This window comes from Verticillium alfalfae, genomic scaffold (genome assembly GCF_000150825.1).
Source record: "Verticillium alfalfae VaMs.102 supercont1.10 genomic scaffold, whole genome shotgun sequence".
NCBI lineage: Eukaryota > Fungi > Ascomycota > Sordariomycetes > Glomerellales > Plectosphaerellaceae > Verticillium > Verticillium alfalfae.
The window spans coordinates 13,015-27,913 of record NW_003315029.1 but is presented as its reverse complement, the minus strand read 5'-3'; the positions used below and the strand labels follow the sequence as shown (position 1 = coordinate 27,913).

At 52.3% G+C, this 14,899-nt stretch overlaps 7 protein-coding genes across 7 annotated transcripts; 3 read left to right on the top strand and 4 right to left on the bottom strand.

Moving 5' to 3' along the window:
- Positions 1 to 1,347: 1,347 nt before the first annotated feature.
- On the top strand, positions 1,348 to 1,548 carry VDBG_07433 (conserved hypothetical protein; the record flags this gene model as incomplete). The annotated part of the gene is made up of 1 exon (XM_003001928.1): positions 1,348 to 1,548. One exon carries the CDS (start codon positions 1,348 to 1,350, stop codon positions 1,546 to 1,548), a length of 201 nt encoding a protein of 66 aa, XP_003001974.1.
- A 123-nt stretch (positions 1,549 to 1,671) lies between these two features.
- Positions 1,672 to 2,512, bottom strand: VDBG_07432 (conserved hypothetical protein; the record flags this gene model as incomplete). Its single annotated transcript, XM_003001927.1, has 2 exons — positions 1,672 to 1,961; positions 2,140 to 2,512. 2 exons carry the CDS (start codon positions 2,510 to 2,512, stop codon positions 1,672 to 1,674), a joined length of 663 nt encoding a protein of 220 aa, XP_003001973.1.
- A 693-nt stretch (positions 2,513 to 3,205) lies between these two features.
- On the bottom strand, positions 3,206 to 6,685 carry VDBG_07431 (valyl-tRNA synthetase; the record flags this gene model as incomplete). Its single annotated transcript, XM_003001926.1, has 8 exons — positions 3,206 to 3,815; positions 3,866 to 3,899; positions 3,955 to 4,201; positions 4,264 to 4,871; positions 4,946 to 5,392; positions 5,467 to 6,060; positions 6,137 to 6,551; positions 6,655 to 6,685. 8 exons carry the CDS (start codon positions 6,683 to 6,685, stop codon positions 3,432 to 3,434), a joined length of 2,760 nt encoding a protein of 919 aa, XP_003001972.1.
- A 1,495-nt stretch (positions 6,686 to 8,180) lies between these two features.
- Positions 8,181 to 9,814, top strand: VDBG_07430 (phosphatidylinositol transfer protein CSR1; the record flags this gene model as incomplete). The annotated part of the gene is made up of 5 exons (XM_003001925.1): positions 8,181 to 8,325; positions 8,378 to 9,018; positions 9,072 to 9,113; positions 9,173 to 9,272; positions 9,324 to 9,814. 5 exons carry the CDS (start codon positions 8,181 to 8,183, stop codon positions 9,812 to 9,814), a joined length of 1,419 nt encoding a protein of 472 aa, XP_003001971.1.
- On the bottom strand, positions 9,603 to 10,713 carry VDBG_07429 (hit family protein; the record flags this gene model as incomplete). Its single annotated transcript, XM_003001924.1, has 6 exons — positions 9,603 to 10,048; positions 10,102 to 10,116; positions 10,172 to 10,264; positions 10,328 to 10,396; positions 10,459 to 10,541; positions 10,607 to 10,713. 6 exons carry the CDS (start codon positions 10,647 to 10,649, stop codon positions 9,941 to 9,943), a joined length of 411 nt encoding a protein of 136 aa, XP_003001970.1.
- Positions 10,714 to 10,787: 74 nt separating this feature from the next.
- On the top strand, positions 10,788 to 12,290 carry VDBG_07428 (conserved hypothetical protein; the record flags this gene model as incomplete). The annotated part of the gene is made up of 3 exons (XM_003001923.1): positions 10,788 to 11,561; positions 11,621 to 11,836; positions 11,905 to 12,290. 3 exons carry the CDS (start codon positions 11,485 to 11,487, stop codon positions 12,200 to 12,202), a joined length of 591 nt encoding a protein of 196 aa, XP_003001969.1.
- Positions 12,291 to 12,396: 106 nt separating this feature from the next.
- On the bottom strand, positions 12,397 to 14,176 carry VDBG_07427 (HMG box-containing protein; the record flags this gene model as incomplete). Its single annotated transcript, XM_003001922.1, has 2 exons — positions 12,397 to 12,487; positions 12,726 to 14,176. The coding sequence occupies 2 exons, from the start codon at positions 14,174 to 14,176 to the stop codon at positions 12,397 to 12,399; spliced, it is 1,542 nt and encodes a 513-aa protein (XP_003001968.1).
- Positions 14,177 to 14,899: the final 723 nt, after the last annotated feature.

Sequence of the window (14,899 nt, the reverse complement as noted above, 5' to 3'; positions counted from 1 at the left end):
TCTAAAGCCACGTCATGGTGGTGTTAACACACACACATACACACCCCTAGGAGCCCCGGCACGCCAACACGGCGGAGGGGAAGTCTGGCGCCCTCCGCAGCCTGACCGAGATATTGACCCTTCAGGTTTGAGCGCGATGCGGAGCACATGAATGTAAGGACTACGTCACCTGAAAACACCTCGGTATAAACGGGCTGCAGTACATTGGACTTATCAATCTGGTCTCAAGAGCGAGCGCGTGCGCTTCAACACGGACTGCTGAATCACTTCTCATTGATGCGTTCAATGTTACTTGCTTCGAACCCCCGGACGCGGTACAATACCTTCACAGTCGCTGTTGCGGGCAGCAGCTTTGTGGTCCCTCGGCTCTACTCGGTTCACGACGAGGGTCTCGTTTTCCAGTGCATGTAGGCTCCACTGGTTCCTGAGAAACCCCACGGTCCTTGCGTTCCAGCCACACCTCTGCTTCGCATCGCGCGAAATCCGAGATTCTTTTCTCCATTGCGGGAGCCTGAGCTCGGAGCCAAGGCTGTTCGGCTCGGCCGAGGTGACTTATCTCCTATCAATACGGGCCTTCCGCCCGACCCCCTGTTCGAATGCGAAGTTTTCGGCGCTGTTTCTGTTGGCCGGGATCACCGAGCCTGCATCTACGCTCCGCGGGAGGTCTTGACAAGTTGCTTGACTTCGAGCAACATTTGCCTGAAGCTTGATTGGGTTCCCATTATTGTGCCTTGAAATCACATGACCCTACGACGGGAAACTCCACTCCGCCTAAGAGCGCACCTACACCACCCCCGATACTGCATTATCTGGCTGCCATTGTCGATAAGCCTCTGTCAGGAAATCTCCCCACCATCGGACCCCTGCTGGTCCACTAAATTTTTCCGTAACTGATTTATCGTCAACCTCACCCTTTTAACTTAGTGACGAGACAGCGCCATCCGTCTTGTGAAAGCTGCCGCTGCGTCCAATATATCACATCCATCCCCCCCCTACACCATATCGAAGGAATTCGCAATGGGTGTCACTGCTCACAGGACGATTACAAAAACGAGGCGGAAGACCAGGCACGTTACTCGACCACACACTGCGCCTTTGGTAGACTAATGTTCGGGCTGCTATTAGGGATCTCGACCAAATCAAGGCAGACCTTTTGTCTCCCAAACATCTCCGTCAATACAAAGAGACCAGGGCGACCGAGGATTTGCCCGCCCTCGGCCAACACTATTGCATCGAATGCGCGAAGTGGTTCGACACAGAGACGAACCTCGTCAGCCACAGGAAGGGCAAGCCTCATAGGCGCAGGTATGTCACAATAGCTTATGCTTCTTATTTTGAAACGTGCCCATGCAATGCCGAACAAAATGCTCGACGCACGAACGCCGACTAATTGCGCGCCCTACCAGAGTCAAGGACCTCAAGGAGGAACCATACAGTCAGAAAGAAGCCGAGGCTGCGGTAGGCCTTCGTACGGACAATATGGGACCGAGCAAACAAAAAGATACTGTTGAAAAGGCCCCAAATCATGAGGTCGACATGGCCACCTGAGTCAGCATCCCGCATCGCTCTCAACACGACCATTACTTTCTCCGCCCTCGGAACATGTCCTCAGGTTGGACAGATACAATGAGCGGCGCAACAGTGGCACATATTATGCTGTGGAGAGAGCCCTCAGCTGCGCCTGCGAAAGCGAGCCAGGTGTTCCGTTTCTACAGACCGAATCGCGGTGATTTCACAGGAAGCAGGCCCCTCATCGGACCCCTCGACCTCTGGGTAGCCCACTGCTTCGACCCCTTTGTGTTCCGGAAGCCACACGACGCCCAGCCCCGGTCCCTCGAGTGGATACAGCGCCCCGAGTTGAAGGTGCTGGCACTCGCGAAATCGAGGGCTCTGAGGGTTTATGCCTTGCAACAGGTCTGGAGGATGGTGGAGGGTTATCGATGAAAGACGTGTCGGTAGTCCTAAGGTCAACTCAGTTGTGTAACTCTTGTCAATGGATAACGACCCACAACTAACATGAACGTTGTTTCTCCATCATCGTCGCCTCGTCCGGGTCTTTCTAGGACGGGGTTAGCTGCTTTCGTTTCGTCAGCTTTTGTGACTCTTGCGTGTTTTTGATTGTGGGATGATGCTCCTTACCTTGCAAATCAACATGTTGCCCGTCTCGACGGAATGATTCGGCAACAGGTCCTTCAGGAAAATCGACACAAAAAGCATTCATATTCAGCCCGTAGAGGAAACTCGCGAACGACTCGCTGAAGCGTGACAAACTTTCATGCATGAGCTGAAAGTGCATCATGTTGGCCTCCAAGTCGGCCATGGCATCAGAGAGCTCGGCAAATGCAGGCTCGAATGTGACAAGAGGGAATGCATCAGCATTTGGTCCGGTGCTCGCTCTTGCCGAGTCGCGAAAGGAGGAGCGCGAGGATGGGCGCAATGGTGTAGTCGGCCGCGATGTTCTCGAACGAGACGTAGATCGCCCACGCCCATTGTTATGGGGTTCGCTTGACATGATGGGAGACGCTGGCGTGCCGCGCTGGCTGGTGATGTGTTTGTGGTGTCAAGAATTGCAGCTGCAGACGAACCCTCGTCGTTGTCACTTATTGACCACTACCGCCGCCGCTTGCTTGTTCAGTATTGGTCGATGCTATACCAAAGCGAACCTTGCAGGTGGTGGGGTGTCGCGTTTGACGAGACGAACCACGGAGGGGTGGGGTTTCTGTGGAGCCCCCATAAATTATTGGACGTTTTGTGCAATCAAGGGTGTTGCGCTACATGAACATGAGCCACTTCGGGTTCTCAGTTTGGTCGATTGAGCTCGCCGCGTGGTTTTATTCGCGTCACCGAATGCAGTGCACCAGCATAATCTGATTGATCCCAGCGATAGGAGAGCAATTGCGGTTCCAAATGGCAAGAGATGAGTAGAGCCTGCCCGGGAATGAACCTGGGCAAGTGCTGCGAAACAGCCGGAACAACTCTCCCCCGCGTTCACGATTTCCCAGAACAATCACATGCCACAACAGTTGATGAATGCCATTGGTTAAGGAGCTACCTGTTACAGACCTGGACATCAGAATATGTTCCGTGTCTTAGGCTGAGCTGAGCTTCATCTTCTGGAACTGCTCGATCGTCTTCTCGTAATTCTCGGCTGCTGACTGAGCATCGGCCAACTTCTTCCTTTCTGTTGTCAACACAACATCACTTACCTTGTCCTCGAAACCGTCCTTGGACATGAGTTCCTGTTGCTTCCTTGCAGCGCCTTGACTTTTCTGTAGCTTCGCCTGAATTTTCTTGATCTCCGCATCAATGTTATTGAGACGAGAACCTAGTTCAAGGGAAAACAGACAGATCGGCCGTAAGGACAAAACAGCGCATCCATTCGATGCGCCCTCTTGAGCCGGCCACAACTTGCAACTCTGCAATTCCTCCGCTCAGAGACTGATTGCGGCCACTTGTTCGTTAATTTTGGCATAGCTGTCGGCAGTCGCAGCCTTGATAAAAGCACGGCCGTCTGCCCGCACGTTGTATTCGGACGTCAATGAACGAATACCCTGGGCGCAGCTCAGGCCCAACTCGTATTCGCGCGCGTCAGTCTCGAACTCTAGGCTTGCGTCAAATGCGGGGTAGGGGGCCAGCATGATCGTCTTCGCAGTATCGTTCTCCCTCTTGGGAAGGCGCTGCCACAACTCCTCAGTGATGAACGGCATGAACGGATGCATGAGGCGAAGGGCGACGTCCAATGCAAGGAACAGAGTCTGTTGGACGCTTGACTGCGCCTCGGGTGACCCGTCAGAAAGAATAGTTTTGCTGTTTTCCTAGTATTGAGTTAGTACAAGTCTCAACGCAACGGGACGAGGCGGCTTACGATGAAGATATCGCACAGCTCGTCATAGAAGAACCTGTACCGAGTTTAGCTTGCGCTGCCTGGTTATGTGCCAGCGGACTTTTGCTCACTGGTATGCAAACTGTGTGCTCTTTGAAAATTCCCGAGCCTCTAGAGTGTCGTTAATGCCCTTGACTGCGACATTCATGCGGTGCAAGATCCATCGCTCTGGAATCGATAGCTTGGCGGTGTCGAGTTTGTTCAAAGGAACAAAATCCTCGGGAAGACGACCAAGAACATACTTGCTCGCCTGCCAGATTTTGTTGCAGAAGCGGCGATAAGCGTGCATGACCTTGATGTCAAAATTGATGTCACCACCTAGGCCTTGTAAGCAATTGTGGTCGACGTTAGGGGAATTGTACCAGTTTGGTTGTGCTTACCGCCAGTGGTGTACGAAATGAGTGTAAGTCGCAGGGCATCGGCGCCACACTCAGGGATGCCACCGGGGAAGGCCGTCTTCTGATACTTGATCGCTCTGCTGATTTCGTCTTCTTTAAGATTGCCAACGTGGAGCTTGGCATGAAGCTGATCGAGCTCGATGCCGCTAATAATGTCAAGGGGGTCGATGACATTTCCGAGCGACTTGCTCATTTTGCGGCCTTCAGAGTCGCGAATGAGACTGTGGCAGTAAACTTCTTTGAATGGCACGCGACCAGTGAGCTTGAGGCTCAACATGATCATACGCGCTACCCAGAAGAACAGAATATCCCATCCAGTCTCGAGAAGGCTTGTTGGAAAGAACTGCTTGAAATCCGGACTCTCAGTGTTGGGCCATCCCAAGGTGGACATGGGCCACAGCCCAGAGCTGAACCAGGTGTCAAGACAGTCAGGGTCTTGCTCCAGGTGGAACTTCTTGGAACCGTATTTGGCAGCAGCCTTCTCCTGCGCCTCTTCTGTGGTTCTTCCCACAACCCAGACAGAGTCGTCGCCCTCAGAAGCGTCCTCGCCCTCGAACACCACACGGTACGCTGGGATTCGATGGCCCCACCTGCCACCAAGGTCAGTAAAAAGAACACAACGCCCTTCATAGGGAAAACTTGCCAGAGTTGTCTGGAAATGCACCAGTCGTTGATGGAAGCCATCCAACGGCGGTACGATTTGTTGGCACTTTCAGGGGAAATTTTGACCTCGCCGCTCTCGACGACTTTGAGGGCAGCATCTGCCATGTCCTGCATCTGCATCCACCATTGCGGCTTGATGATAGGTTCGATGACGTCCTTCGACTTCTCGCACAGGGGAATCTTCATGGGGTTAGGCTCCTTCTTGACGAATAAGCCAAGTTTTGTCAGTTCTTCGACAACAGTATAACGAGCATCGAAGCGCCTTTGGCCTTCGAACCGGCCAGCATTTGCATTCAACGTGCCGTCATCGTTCAGGATGTTGATGAACTCTAGCCCATGTGTCTTGCCCATTTGGTAGTCATTAGGATCGTGCGCGGGTGTAAGCTTGACGGCACCAGTACCGAATTCTGGGTCAACGAACTTGTTATCGGCGACGATCTTGAGGCGGCTGTGACGATACGTCAGCTGCAGGTCGGGTTTTGATCCAGTTGATATGACGAATGTAGAGGAAGGAGGTCTTACCGGTCAACGAATGGATGCTTGGCATATTTGCCGATCAGGTGGACATAGCGCTGATCTTCAGGATGCACTGCAATGCCCGAATCTCCGAACATAGTCTCAGGACGAGTCGTGGCAACCTCAATGGTTTCATCGCTGTCCTCAATCTGGTATTTGAAGTGGGTGAGGACTCCAAACTCTACCTTCCGCTCGTAGCCGGGCACGCTCAGCATGGTGCGGCCAGTGATTTCTTTATTCTCAACTTCGAGGGTGCTGAGCGCTGTGTTCAGGGCGGTGCACCAGTTGACCAGGCGGCTGGAGCGGTAGATGAGGCCCTCGTCATGGAGACGGCAGAAAGTCTCAGCAGTGGCAGCACTCAGGTTCTTGTCCATGGTGAATGCCTCGCGGCTCCAGTCCATGCTGCCACCCATCAGCTTCTGGGCGTTGTTGATACGCTGGTGATATTCGTCCTTCCAATCCCAGACCATTCGAACGAAGCCCTCGCGACCAACATCAATGCGCGTCCTCTGCTCTTTCTTCCACAGCATCTTTTCCACCACTGATTGGGTCGAAATGCCGGCATGATCGCAGCCAGGGACCCACAGTGTGGTGAAACCCCTAATGTCAACGGAAACCCCATGTCAGTCCAAGGCATACATCTCGACGCCGTGTCGCACCAAGGGATACAACATACTTCATGCGATGCCATCTGATGAGAGTGTCCTGAAGGGCATTGGCCAGTGCGTGGCCGCAGTGCAAGGCACCGGTGACATTCGGCGGCGGCAAGGGGATAACGAAGGTTCCGGCCGCATCAGCACCCTGCTTGCTGGCCTCAGGCTTGAAGAAGCCGCTTTCCTCCCACCATTGGTACCAGGCAGCCTCGACGGCACTGGGGTTGTATGCGGAAAAGTGAGGGTGTTCGAAGGAGTGAAGAATCTTCTTCTGGCCGGCGGCAGTGTCATTCTGGAAGGGTGGAAGTGTAGGAGTTGGTTCGACCTTCGGTTGTGACTTTGGTTTCGCCGTGTTCTCCTGCTTTTGTTTGTTCTGTTTGGCAGCGAATTTGGCGGCCTTTTCAGCAGCCTTTTCAGCCTTCAATTTCTCCTTTAGCTCTGTGATCAGGGACCAAACATTAGCCAGTTGCCAAGAAAGCCGTCAAGGTTGAGGTGGTGGCCGGCGGAGCATAACGAGGTAGGATAAGGGACTGTGATCTACCGTTCTTGGCAGGACCTGAGGATGCCGCCATGTTGAGGTTTCGAGTCGCACTTGCATACAACAAGTTGCTTCGAAAGAGTACAATTGGGTGTGAACTGAGAGCTAGCCGGTGTTGAAGTTTGGCAAGGCGGCGGAGGGGTAACCACGGCATATATCGAGTCGATATATGGATGACTCAAGGGGGAGTTTTTAGTCGGCGCGGGGTGAAAAACTGCAGGACAGCCTGCGGGCGGGATGCAATGTGGAGGGAGGGGTCCGATCGAAGCGGCAAGGTGAGGGAGGTACCTAAGGTAGGCAAGGTGGGCAGGCAGGTAGGCAAGGTAGGGTAGCTCGCCTTAGTTGCTCGTTGGTGCAGTGCTTGGTGTGGCTGGCTGTCCTCGTGGAGTGCAGTGAGTCAATGTTGGGGCATGGAGGGGCTACTTGGTAGGTACCTAGGTACGATAGGGTAATGCGAGATGCACCAATGCGGAAGTCATGAAAGGCTGACTGTAGTGCTTACGGTCGTGCATTCGAACCGAGAGTCTTGCAGCGGGGTAGCACATGGACTTACCCCGTCAAAGGGAATGACAAAATAAGCCACACTGATAAAGGGTGAGCGTACTTCGAACCGCTATACTATGCTTTGACTTAGCTCAAAACTACTCAAAGTATGTTCATCCTTGAATATGTCGCTGATTATGTAGAACATGGAATGTCGGAACATCGGATTGCGATACGAGGCGTTGAGAAGGTTCCGAAGTTACGGGTCTGTCTGGATGATACCTGTGTTTGGCGAACTTGGCGCACGGCTTTTATGTCACCTCCTCGGGCGGCTCGGGGTTCTTGACTAACTTGCTTACTAGGTGACTGCGTGCTTATTGTAGGCTCCACATCCCCAAGTCTTCTGTAGTCATTCAATCACACACAGACAACAATCACACAGAACCACACACCTCTCTTCTCTCACGCCAATCGGCTCGTCTTCCCTCCAGGCAGGTCGTCATCAACAACAGTACGATCTTACACCGCGTCTTCGGGCCTTATCTTTCATTGCTGACTTTTCTTCTGGAAGCTCCTGAGCATCCTTCCTTGGTTTTGCATCGCCCAGAAACGTGTGTTTCGACTCGAAGTAGAGATTGTGTTTGGTGTTGAAGTGGCCTCGTCACCCTCATTTGAGTCAAGCTTGCGCTTTTCCGGACCTCGTTTCGCCAAACCTCCATGAGCATCAACCTCGCAAACCTGCCCAAACGCTTATTGGCCCGTAGTCGACCGCATTCACTGTTTCCGGCTTTTCCGAGGCCTCATCTGCGTCCACTCTCACGCCCCTCACACCGCGCTGTCCGCCTTACGCCACGAGTGGCATGCGCTCTCAGAGTAGATCATCAATTCATCTCTCCTGGGCAACTTGAATCTCGTCTCGACCTACTTGCCTTCTCTGCCACTCTTCTACTGATTTGCGTTGAGTAAGCTTGGGCGACTACAGGGTGGAACAGAAACCATCACAGACAGCCACGCAAGACGTAGCTGTCGTTTCCAAGAAAGAAATCATGGGGCAAGAGGCGCATCCAGGACGCCCGGGAAACCTGACGCCCGACCAGGAAGAGAAGTTGCGCCAGTTATGGGGTCACGTTCTCAAGCTGTGTGGTGTAACAGATGAGAATGTCAACACCATGACTGAGGCCGTTGCCGGTGGTGCGGCCGATGCCCGCATCCGCCGGTGACACAAACTCCCAAACCGGATCAGATCTGGCCACGCCCGGTGCAGGCAAGGCTGAGAAAGAGAAACCTAAGAAAAAACGCATCTCTCTATTTGGCAAGAAGCATAAGGCTGCCGAGAATGAGTCGCCCACGCAAGCCCAACCTTCGCCTGGTTTGATGACTCACATAAAAGAGGGCGATGGAGAGGACAAGTATGGGCAGACACAGCAATTCTTCGACGCTCTAGCCAACCAGACACCTCAGTCGCTGCGTGCCACCATCTGGAGCATGGTCAAGCATGACCACCCAGATGCTCTGCTGTTGCGCTTCCTCCGGGCTCGCAAGTGGGACGTCGACAAGGCTCTGGTTATGATGATTTCTACCATGAATTGGAGGCTCACCGAAGTTCATGTTGATGACGACATTATGAAGAACGGCGAGGCTAGTGCCGTGGCAGACGAGCAAGGCGCCGACGGAGATGCCAAAAAGCTCGGTGCTGATTTCATGGCTCAAATTCGCATGGGTAAGAGCTTCTTACATGGCGTTGACAAGTCTGGACGTCCCATTTGCGTTGTTCGTGTGCGACTTCATAAGCAGGGGGAACAATGCGAGGAGAGCCTCGAGCGGTACACTGTTTACCTTATTGAGACAGCACGGATGGTTCTGGCGCCGCCTGTTGACACAGCTGTGAGTTCTTGAGGCGCTTTTGGAGCGGAGCTTCTGACTGATTTGTATTTCAGACAATCATCTTCGATATGACCGGTTTCTCCATGGCTAACATGGTATGTTGAAGCTTCTATTCAGCAAGTCTGGTCACAGGAACACTGACATCTTACAACAGGACTACACCCCCGTCAAATTTATGATCAAGTGTTTCGAGGCGAACTACCCCGAGTCGCTTGGAGCTGTCTTGGTCCATAAGGCCCCATGGGTGTTTCAGGGTGCGTACGTTGGCCCGCCAGTGTGTACAATGACCAGCTAATCGATGGTAGGGATCTGGAGGATTATCAAGGGGTGGCTCGACCCTGTCGTGGCAAGCAAGGTGCACTTCACCAACAATGTGAAGGAGATGCAGGAGTTCATCGAGCCGCAGCGCATCACTCGCGAATTGGACGGCCAGGAAGATTGGGAGTATAAATACACCGAGCCAATCCCTGGTGAAAATGACAGAATGAAGGACACTGTGACCAGAGACAAGCTTCTGGAGGGGCGAGAGCATCTCATTCAAGACTGGGAGGCAGCAACCATGCGCTGGATTGCCACGGGCGGGTCCGCAGAAGCGGCTGCGGTACAAGTCGAGAGGGAGAACCTCGCGCAGAAGCTCAGGGTGGATTACTGGACCCTCGACCCGTACCTTCGAGCCCGCTCCTACTACGACAGAATAGGTGTGCTACAGGATGGTGGAAAGATCGATTTCTACCCAGCTGCTGCTCCTCCGTCTGGCCGCGTCGCTGTTGAGACCTCAGCCGACGATTTAGACTAGAAGTTATGACTTCGCAACGAACACATGGTTCATAGTCTTGATGCTTAACCACGCCGCCGGGCCTGACTGCTCGAATTTTTAACCGGTACATGCAGATACACGGACATGTGCCGGCTTCTGTGGAGACTACACCTTGGACTTGAGCTCCTCAAAGAGGGCCTTGAGTTTATCCATGTCAGTCTGCTGCTGTGGCCAGCGGATACCGAGCCCTTCCGTCTCATTGGGCTTGGGGATCTAGGAATAGAATTAGTTAACACGCAGCACATCAATATAAATACAGCATATACCATGTGGAAATGGACCTGCGAGTGTCAGCAATTTCTGTCAGAGACGAGGAAGGCGTGGTAAAGAACTGACGTGGTCCACCATCTGATGAGCGGCGCGGCCATTGTTCTGCAGTATGTTGTAATCAACTGCGCCGGTGGCGTTAACCAGCTTCTTGACGACGGGCTGAGCGGTGTATCAGCTGAACTGTGCCAGGTTTGGAATTGTATTATGGTGCAAGAGGCTTACCAGAATCTCCATCAAGTGGTCGTCAGGAATATCGGTAAGCTTGGCACCATGATGCTTAGGAATGACGAGCTGGTCCAAGTTAATGAGTAAAGAGTCAAAGCCGACGAAACACGTGATAATTTGAGTCTTACAGCATGACCCCGGCTTAGTGGATTTATGTCTAGATACGCCAACGTCTTGTCGCTCTCGAAAAGCTTGAAGCAAGGTATTTCTCCTGAAGCCGGGACACAAGAGGGGGTCAACGCTAAAACCAGGAGGGAACGTGTCATCAGTACCCACCCTTGACGATTTTGCAGAAGATACAAGAAGCGAGGCTTGTCATGTTGAAATGTCGGCAATGTTGTTATCAAGCTCAAGTAAAGCTTGTATATTGTCAGTGTTTCGATGAAATGGGAAGAGGCGAGATCTGTGGACGCACGATGAATGCGTACTTTCCCCGCAACAGGCACATGGATTAGGTCAGCATTTTGTATCTCTATATAGATACCAGTTAGACAGTAATTTAGCCGGAGTGGGACCACTTATCGAATTCACCTCTTGCCTTTTACCAGATGTGACCGTTAGTTGGCCCAAAAGACTCCATTCCCTCAATCTTTGGCCACCAATGAACCTGAGTTCGAATCTTGTTTTGGGTTTTGGATCAGATTGTTTTTGCCTGTTCCTCTGAAAGCACCCTTCCTTCCACTCACGGGTCATTTATCCCTGATGAGCCCAGCAGTCGACCCACATCGAATCTCTAATTAAAATATCTTATCTTTGACCGTTTGATGTAGGCTGCTGTATCACATCATGATCGAAGTCGTGCATGCTTGCAGAGTTTGGTTGTCCATAGAAAACACTGTTGGAGCACGACATGAGCTTATTGAGAAGAACTTGCAGGGCGGGGTAAAGGAGGATGATACAAACTGAACTGAAATCCCTCCTGACATTTGAATTGGATGGTCAGTCAGGTTATGGCATCCTGCAACCCCACCTTCCCGTGGCCAGGGCAGGAGGGGCAGACCCCACGTACGTCACAGCGTCACCCAACTGCCTGCTTGTCGCGTACATGGTTCATTTCTCAGCCTCGCAACCTCTTAAATCGCACGTACGATAGCCAAGTATCCAACAGAACTCTTCGCTACGCACCCGATTTCACCTGAATACATACGCCCGTCATGACCCGTTATAAGAACACTCTGTTGTACGGCGGGGCATTGGTTTCTGACCTGCCCGAGAAGTTTGCCGATGTCAGGTACGGACAATCGACGACGTAGTCCGAGCCACATGAAATAATAGCTAATGCTCTCATAGCAAACTAAGACAGGTACCGGACAACCAGGAAGTCTACATCGACCAAGATGGGTTCACCAGCATTATCTTCGACATCACGGAACGCGTAGGCCCCTCTGGCACTGGTCCAGAGATAGATGGCCGCGCCCTCACAACACACCTCGAGGAGCTGGTAGGCTCTGAAGTGGACACTGTCAAGGTGTGGAACACAACAGAAACCCAGTTCTCTCGTCTTGGGTACGTACATGATGGCTGTTACTCCTTCGCTGTTCACCTCCTCTGACATGGTCTTTCTTTCTACCAAGTGAGGACATTCCCGCCTACACCCTGATCGCGACACAGACCCCCCGTGCCGAGTCTGGAGACAGGTCGTCTTCGCCCGACTTCACGGCGATTATTTTGACCTTACTGCGCCTCGAAAAAGAATCGACGGACATCCTCATCACGATCAACGTGCCTCACATTAAGGGCGAGTACAATGAAGAGGACGTAGATCTCGAGTTGGGAAAGCAGGGCAAGCTGATCGGAGATGCGGTTGATTATGCTGCAAGGGTCTGGGAGACCTTCAAAGTCAAAGACTGGACCCTTTTTGGGGAAGTCTGAGCTGCTCAGCTTCACCAACACGCCAGGCTTGTCTATCATAGCTGCGATGTCGAATTATATACCCAGCCCAAGCGGTTCATGCATCCCACCAAGTTACAACGAGGTAGCAACACTGCGCGTCCCTCACCACAAGCCCCATACGCCCTTTACCGATTGTCATGATGCAACGCATCGCATTTATCGGACTGTACCACCTAGTCGACTAGACTTGTCTCCCTTGGCCTCATCCAGCTGATGTTCCGAGGAGTCCAAGGCCGCTGCAGCTCCGGTTCTACGCGCCCACTTCTGTGCGATGAGTAGCATCATTCCCTTCTGCGGACTCCCCGGGTTCTCCTTCTTTACAATCGGCATCTGCTCTTGAACGAACCGCTGATATCCTGACTTGTTACCAGCGGGTTTCCGCGGGATTGGTTTAGTTTGTTGCAACGGGCCCTTGCAGGCGCCGCAACGATGCCGTTCGGGATTGATACTGCGCGAATGCCGCTTGAAACCTGTCCCGCACTCTGTGCATGTCCAGACGTACTTGAAATCAATATCATAGGAGTGCTTCGTGGTTACCACTATGCCTCTGTCTGCGAAAGTCCTTGACACTTGAGCCGCCCAGGTCTTGAACTCTTTGCCGTGGGGATTGCCAGTGATGCCGCTGATCATGAAGTTTGCGAGGTGGCAAAATTCATGAGCAATGACATTGAACAGCCGATCTTCGTTGTCAATGACCTTTTCAGCAAGTTCGATGGACGCGTAGTGTCGGGACATATCAACGCTCCCCTCAATGCCGGCCTGTCTGTCAGGAAGCTTCTCTTTCCTCCAATTCGCGCGCCCGGCCGTGGTATTGAGCTTTTTAGACCATACAATCTTAATCCCTCCTGTCGATTTGGTGAGCTTACGAAGCTGACCCTGGAGAATCGCGTCATCAAGCTCCGTGAGGAAAATCTCTCCAAGATGCTGTCTTGATTGTTCAAAGCCCTTCTTCAATGCTTGGCTTTTCGGCTTAAGTTTGCCTATATTAACTTTCTCGTGGGCCTTTTGTGCTGGTGGCAGCAGGTTTGTTTTTATGGGCAAGCATTCGTCATTCCACTCATCGACAGTGTCCTGATTCCAGAATAGGTCATGACTTGGCCTTTTGGGTTGTGTAGGCAACGCTGTCAGCTTTCTGGGGGATGTCAATGTCTGACTGTTCTGCCCCGACGGTGGTAGTAGCGTTATCGTCGCTTTTGAAAACGCCAAGTCTTGGGACGAGTTCGTCAGAGAGCTTCCCAGGTTCAGGTGTGCTAGGGACCCAGCTACATCATGAACAGCTGAATTCTGCCGAGACTCTGGTGTGTTCTTCCTGCTGCCTGACGAGCCTACTTCGTGCTTTCGTACAAGCTCCCTGGATTTTGCATCGCATGTACTGGCCTTCTTCCCTTGATTTTTGTTGATAGCCCTGGTCTCACGCGATGTACTGGACACACGAAGGGGCAACCCTGCCGGCATGGCATGTTGATATGAGCCGCTGGAGGTGCAGCTATAAAACGTATCGTTATCCTCGTCGTCTTCTCCTTCGCCTGCCGTATCAATTGTTGAGTCCGAAGATATGATTGAAGCATTGTTGGCGTCTTCATCATCGCCCCTCTGAGATGACGATACCGGCAGTGCTGCTGAACATGGCTGATTACGAAGTTGGCTTCGTTCAGCAGTATTTCGTATTCTTGATGAATGCTCATTGACGTGTGTTCGACTACCATGTGTCTGTTGCTCAACAGTATGTTCCTTGCGGGTAGGCGATTTGTGATAAAGGGTGTCTCGTGCTTGCCCTAGGCTTCTGTGTCGGATGAGGGTGGGTGCTTTAGTGCTAGTCGTATACCCCGCCGAGTTGTTGTCGTCAGGTTTGGCGAGGCCTTCTTTGGCTCGTCGTGTTCTTTGCTGAAGTCTCTCCAGCAAGATATCCAGGTCTGGCAGCTCGTCATCGCTGGAGAGGTGGTCCTCGGCCATGATGACATGTGTCAGCGAAATGGACCAAAATGAACTCTTCTGGGACCTTTACAAAGGACTCCTCACTTGGAGGACTTATCCTTCAGTGATATCCGTAGACCGCAAACGAATTGCGTTTACCTACACAATTGAGAATCTGCTGGGAAGATCCGATTACAATAGAGCCGTTGCACGGGGCAACGGATCGGAAACCTCGATTCTTGATTGCTGCGCTGTTGTGAGCATGGTCCGAGCTCGCAACTCCATTCAGTCGATGCGAGTTTGATCATTCTTTGGCCACAATGAGCTAATACCATCCACCTGCGTTCTCGGAAAGATGAGCTTTTACCAATCAGGTCCAAAATGCTCAAGATTCAGTGATCGACTTTTGACACAGTCGGCCTCTTCCTCAAAACGCATAGTATAGGGAATTGAATAACTTTGCAACCGCTCTTTGTCCAAGATTCACGTTTAGCACACCGAATGCAACCCGAAGCCGCCAGCGTTGGTTGATAATGAATACGCAGCATGTCCTGCGCGAACTTGCATGGTTGATGCGGTGGTAGGTATGCAGATGTGGCTTTATTGCTCCGCCTACAAAACACAAGTCGTGGTATGTATTAGTGGGCCGTAGTACGACGCCCATAATTTGGACCACGCCGTGGTTTTGAGGTAATGTGGCATTCGGGCACTCCACAAGTCCGACGATCCGGTCCCCCATCGGAACCAAGGTGTTTTGGTGGG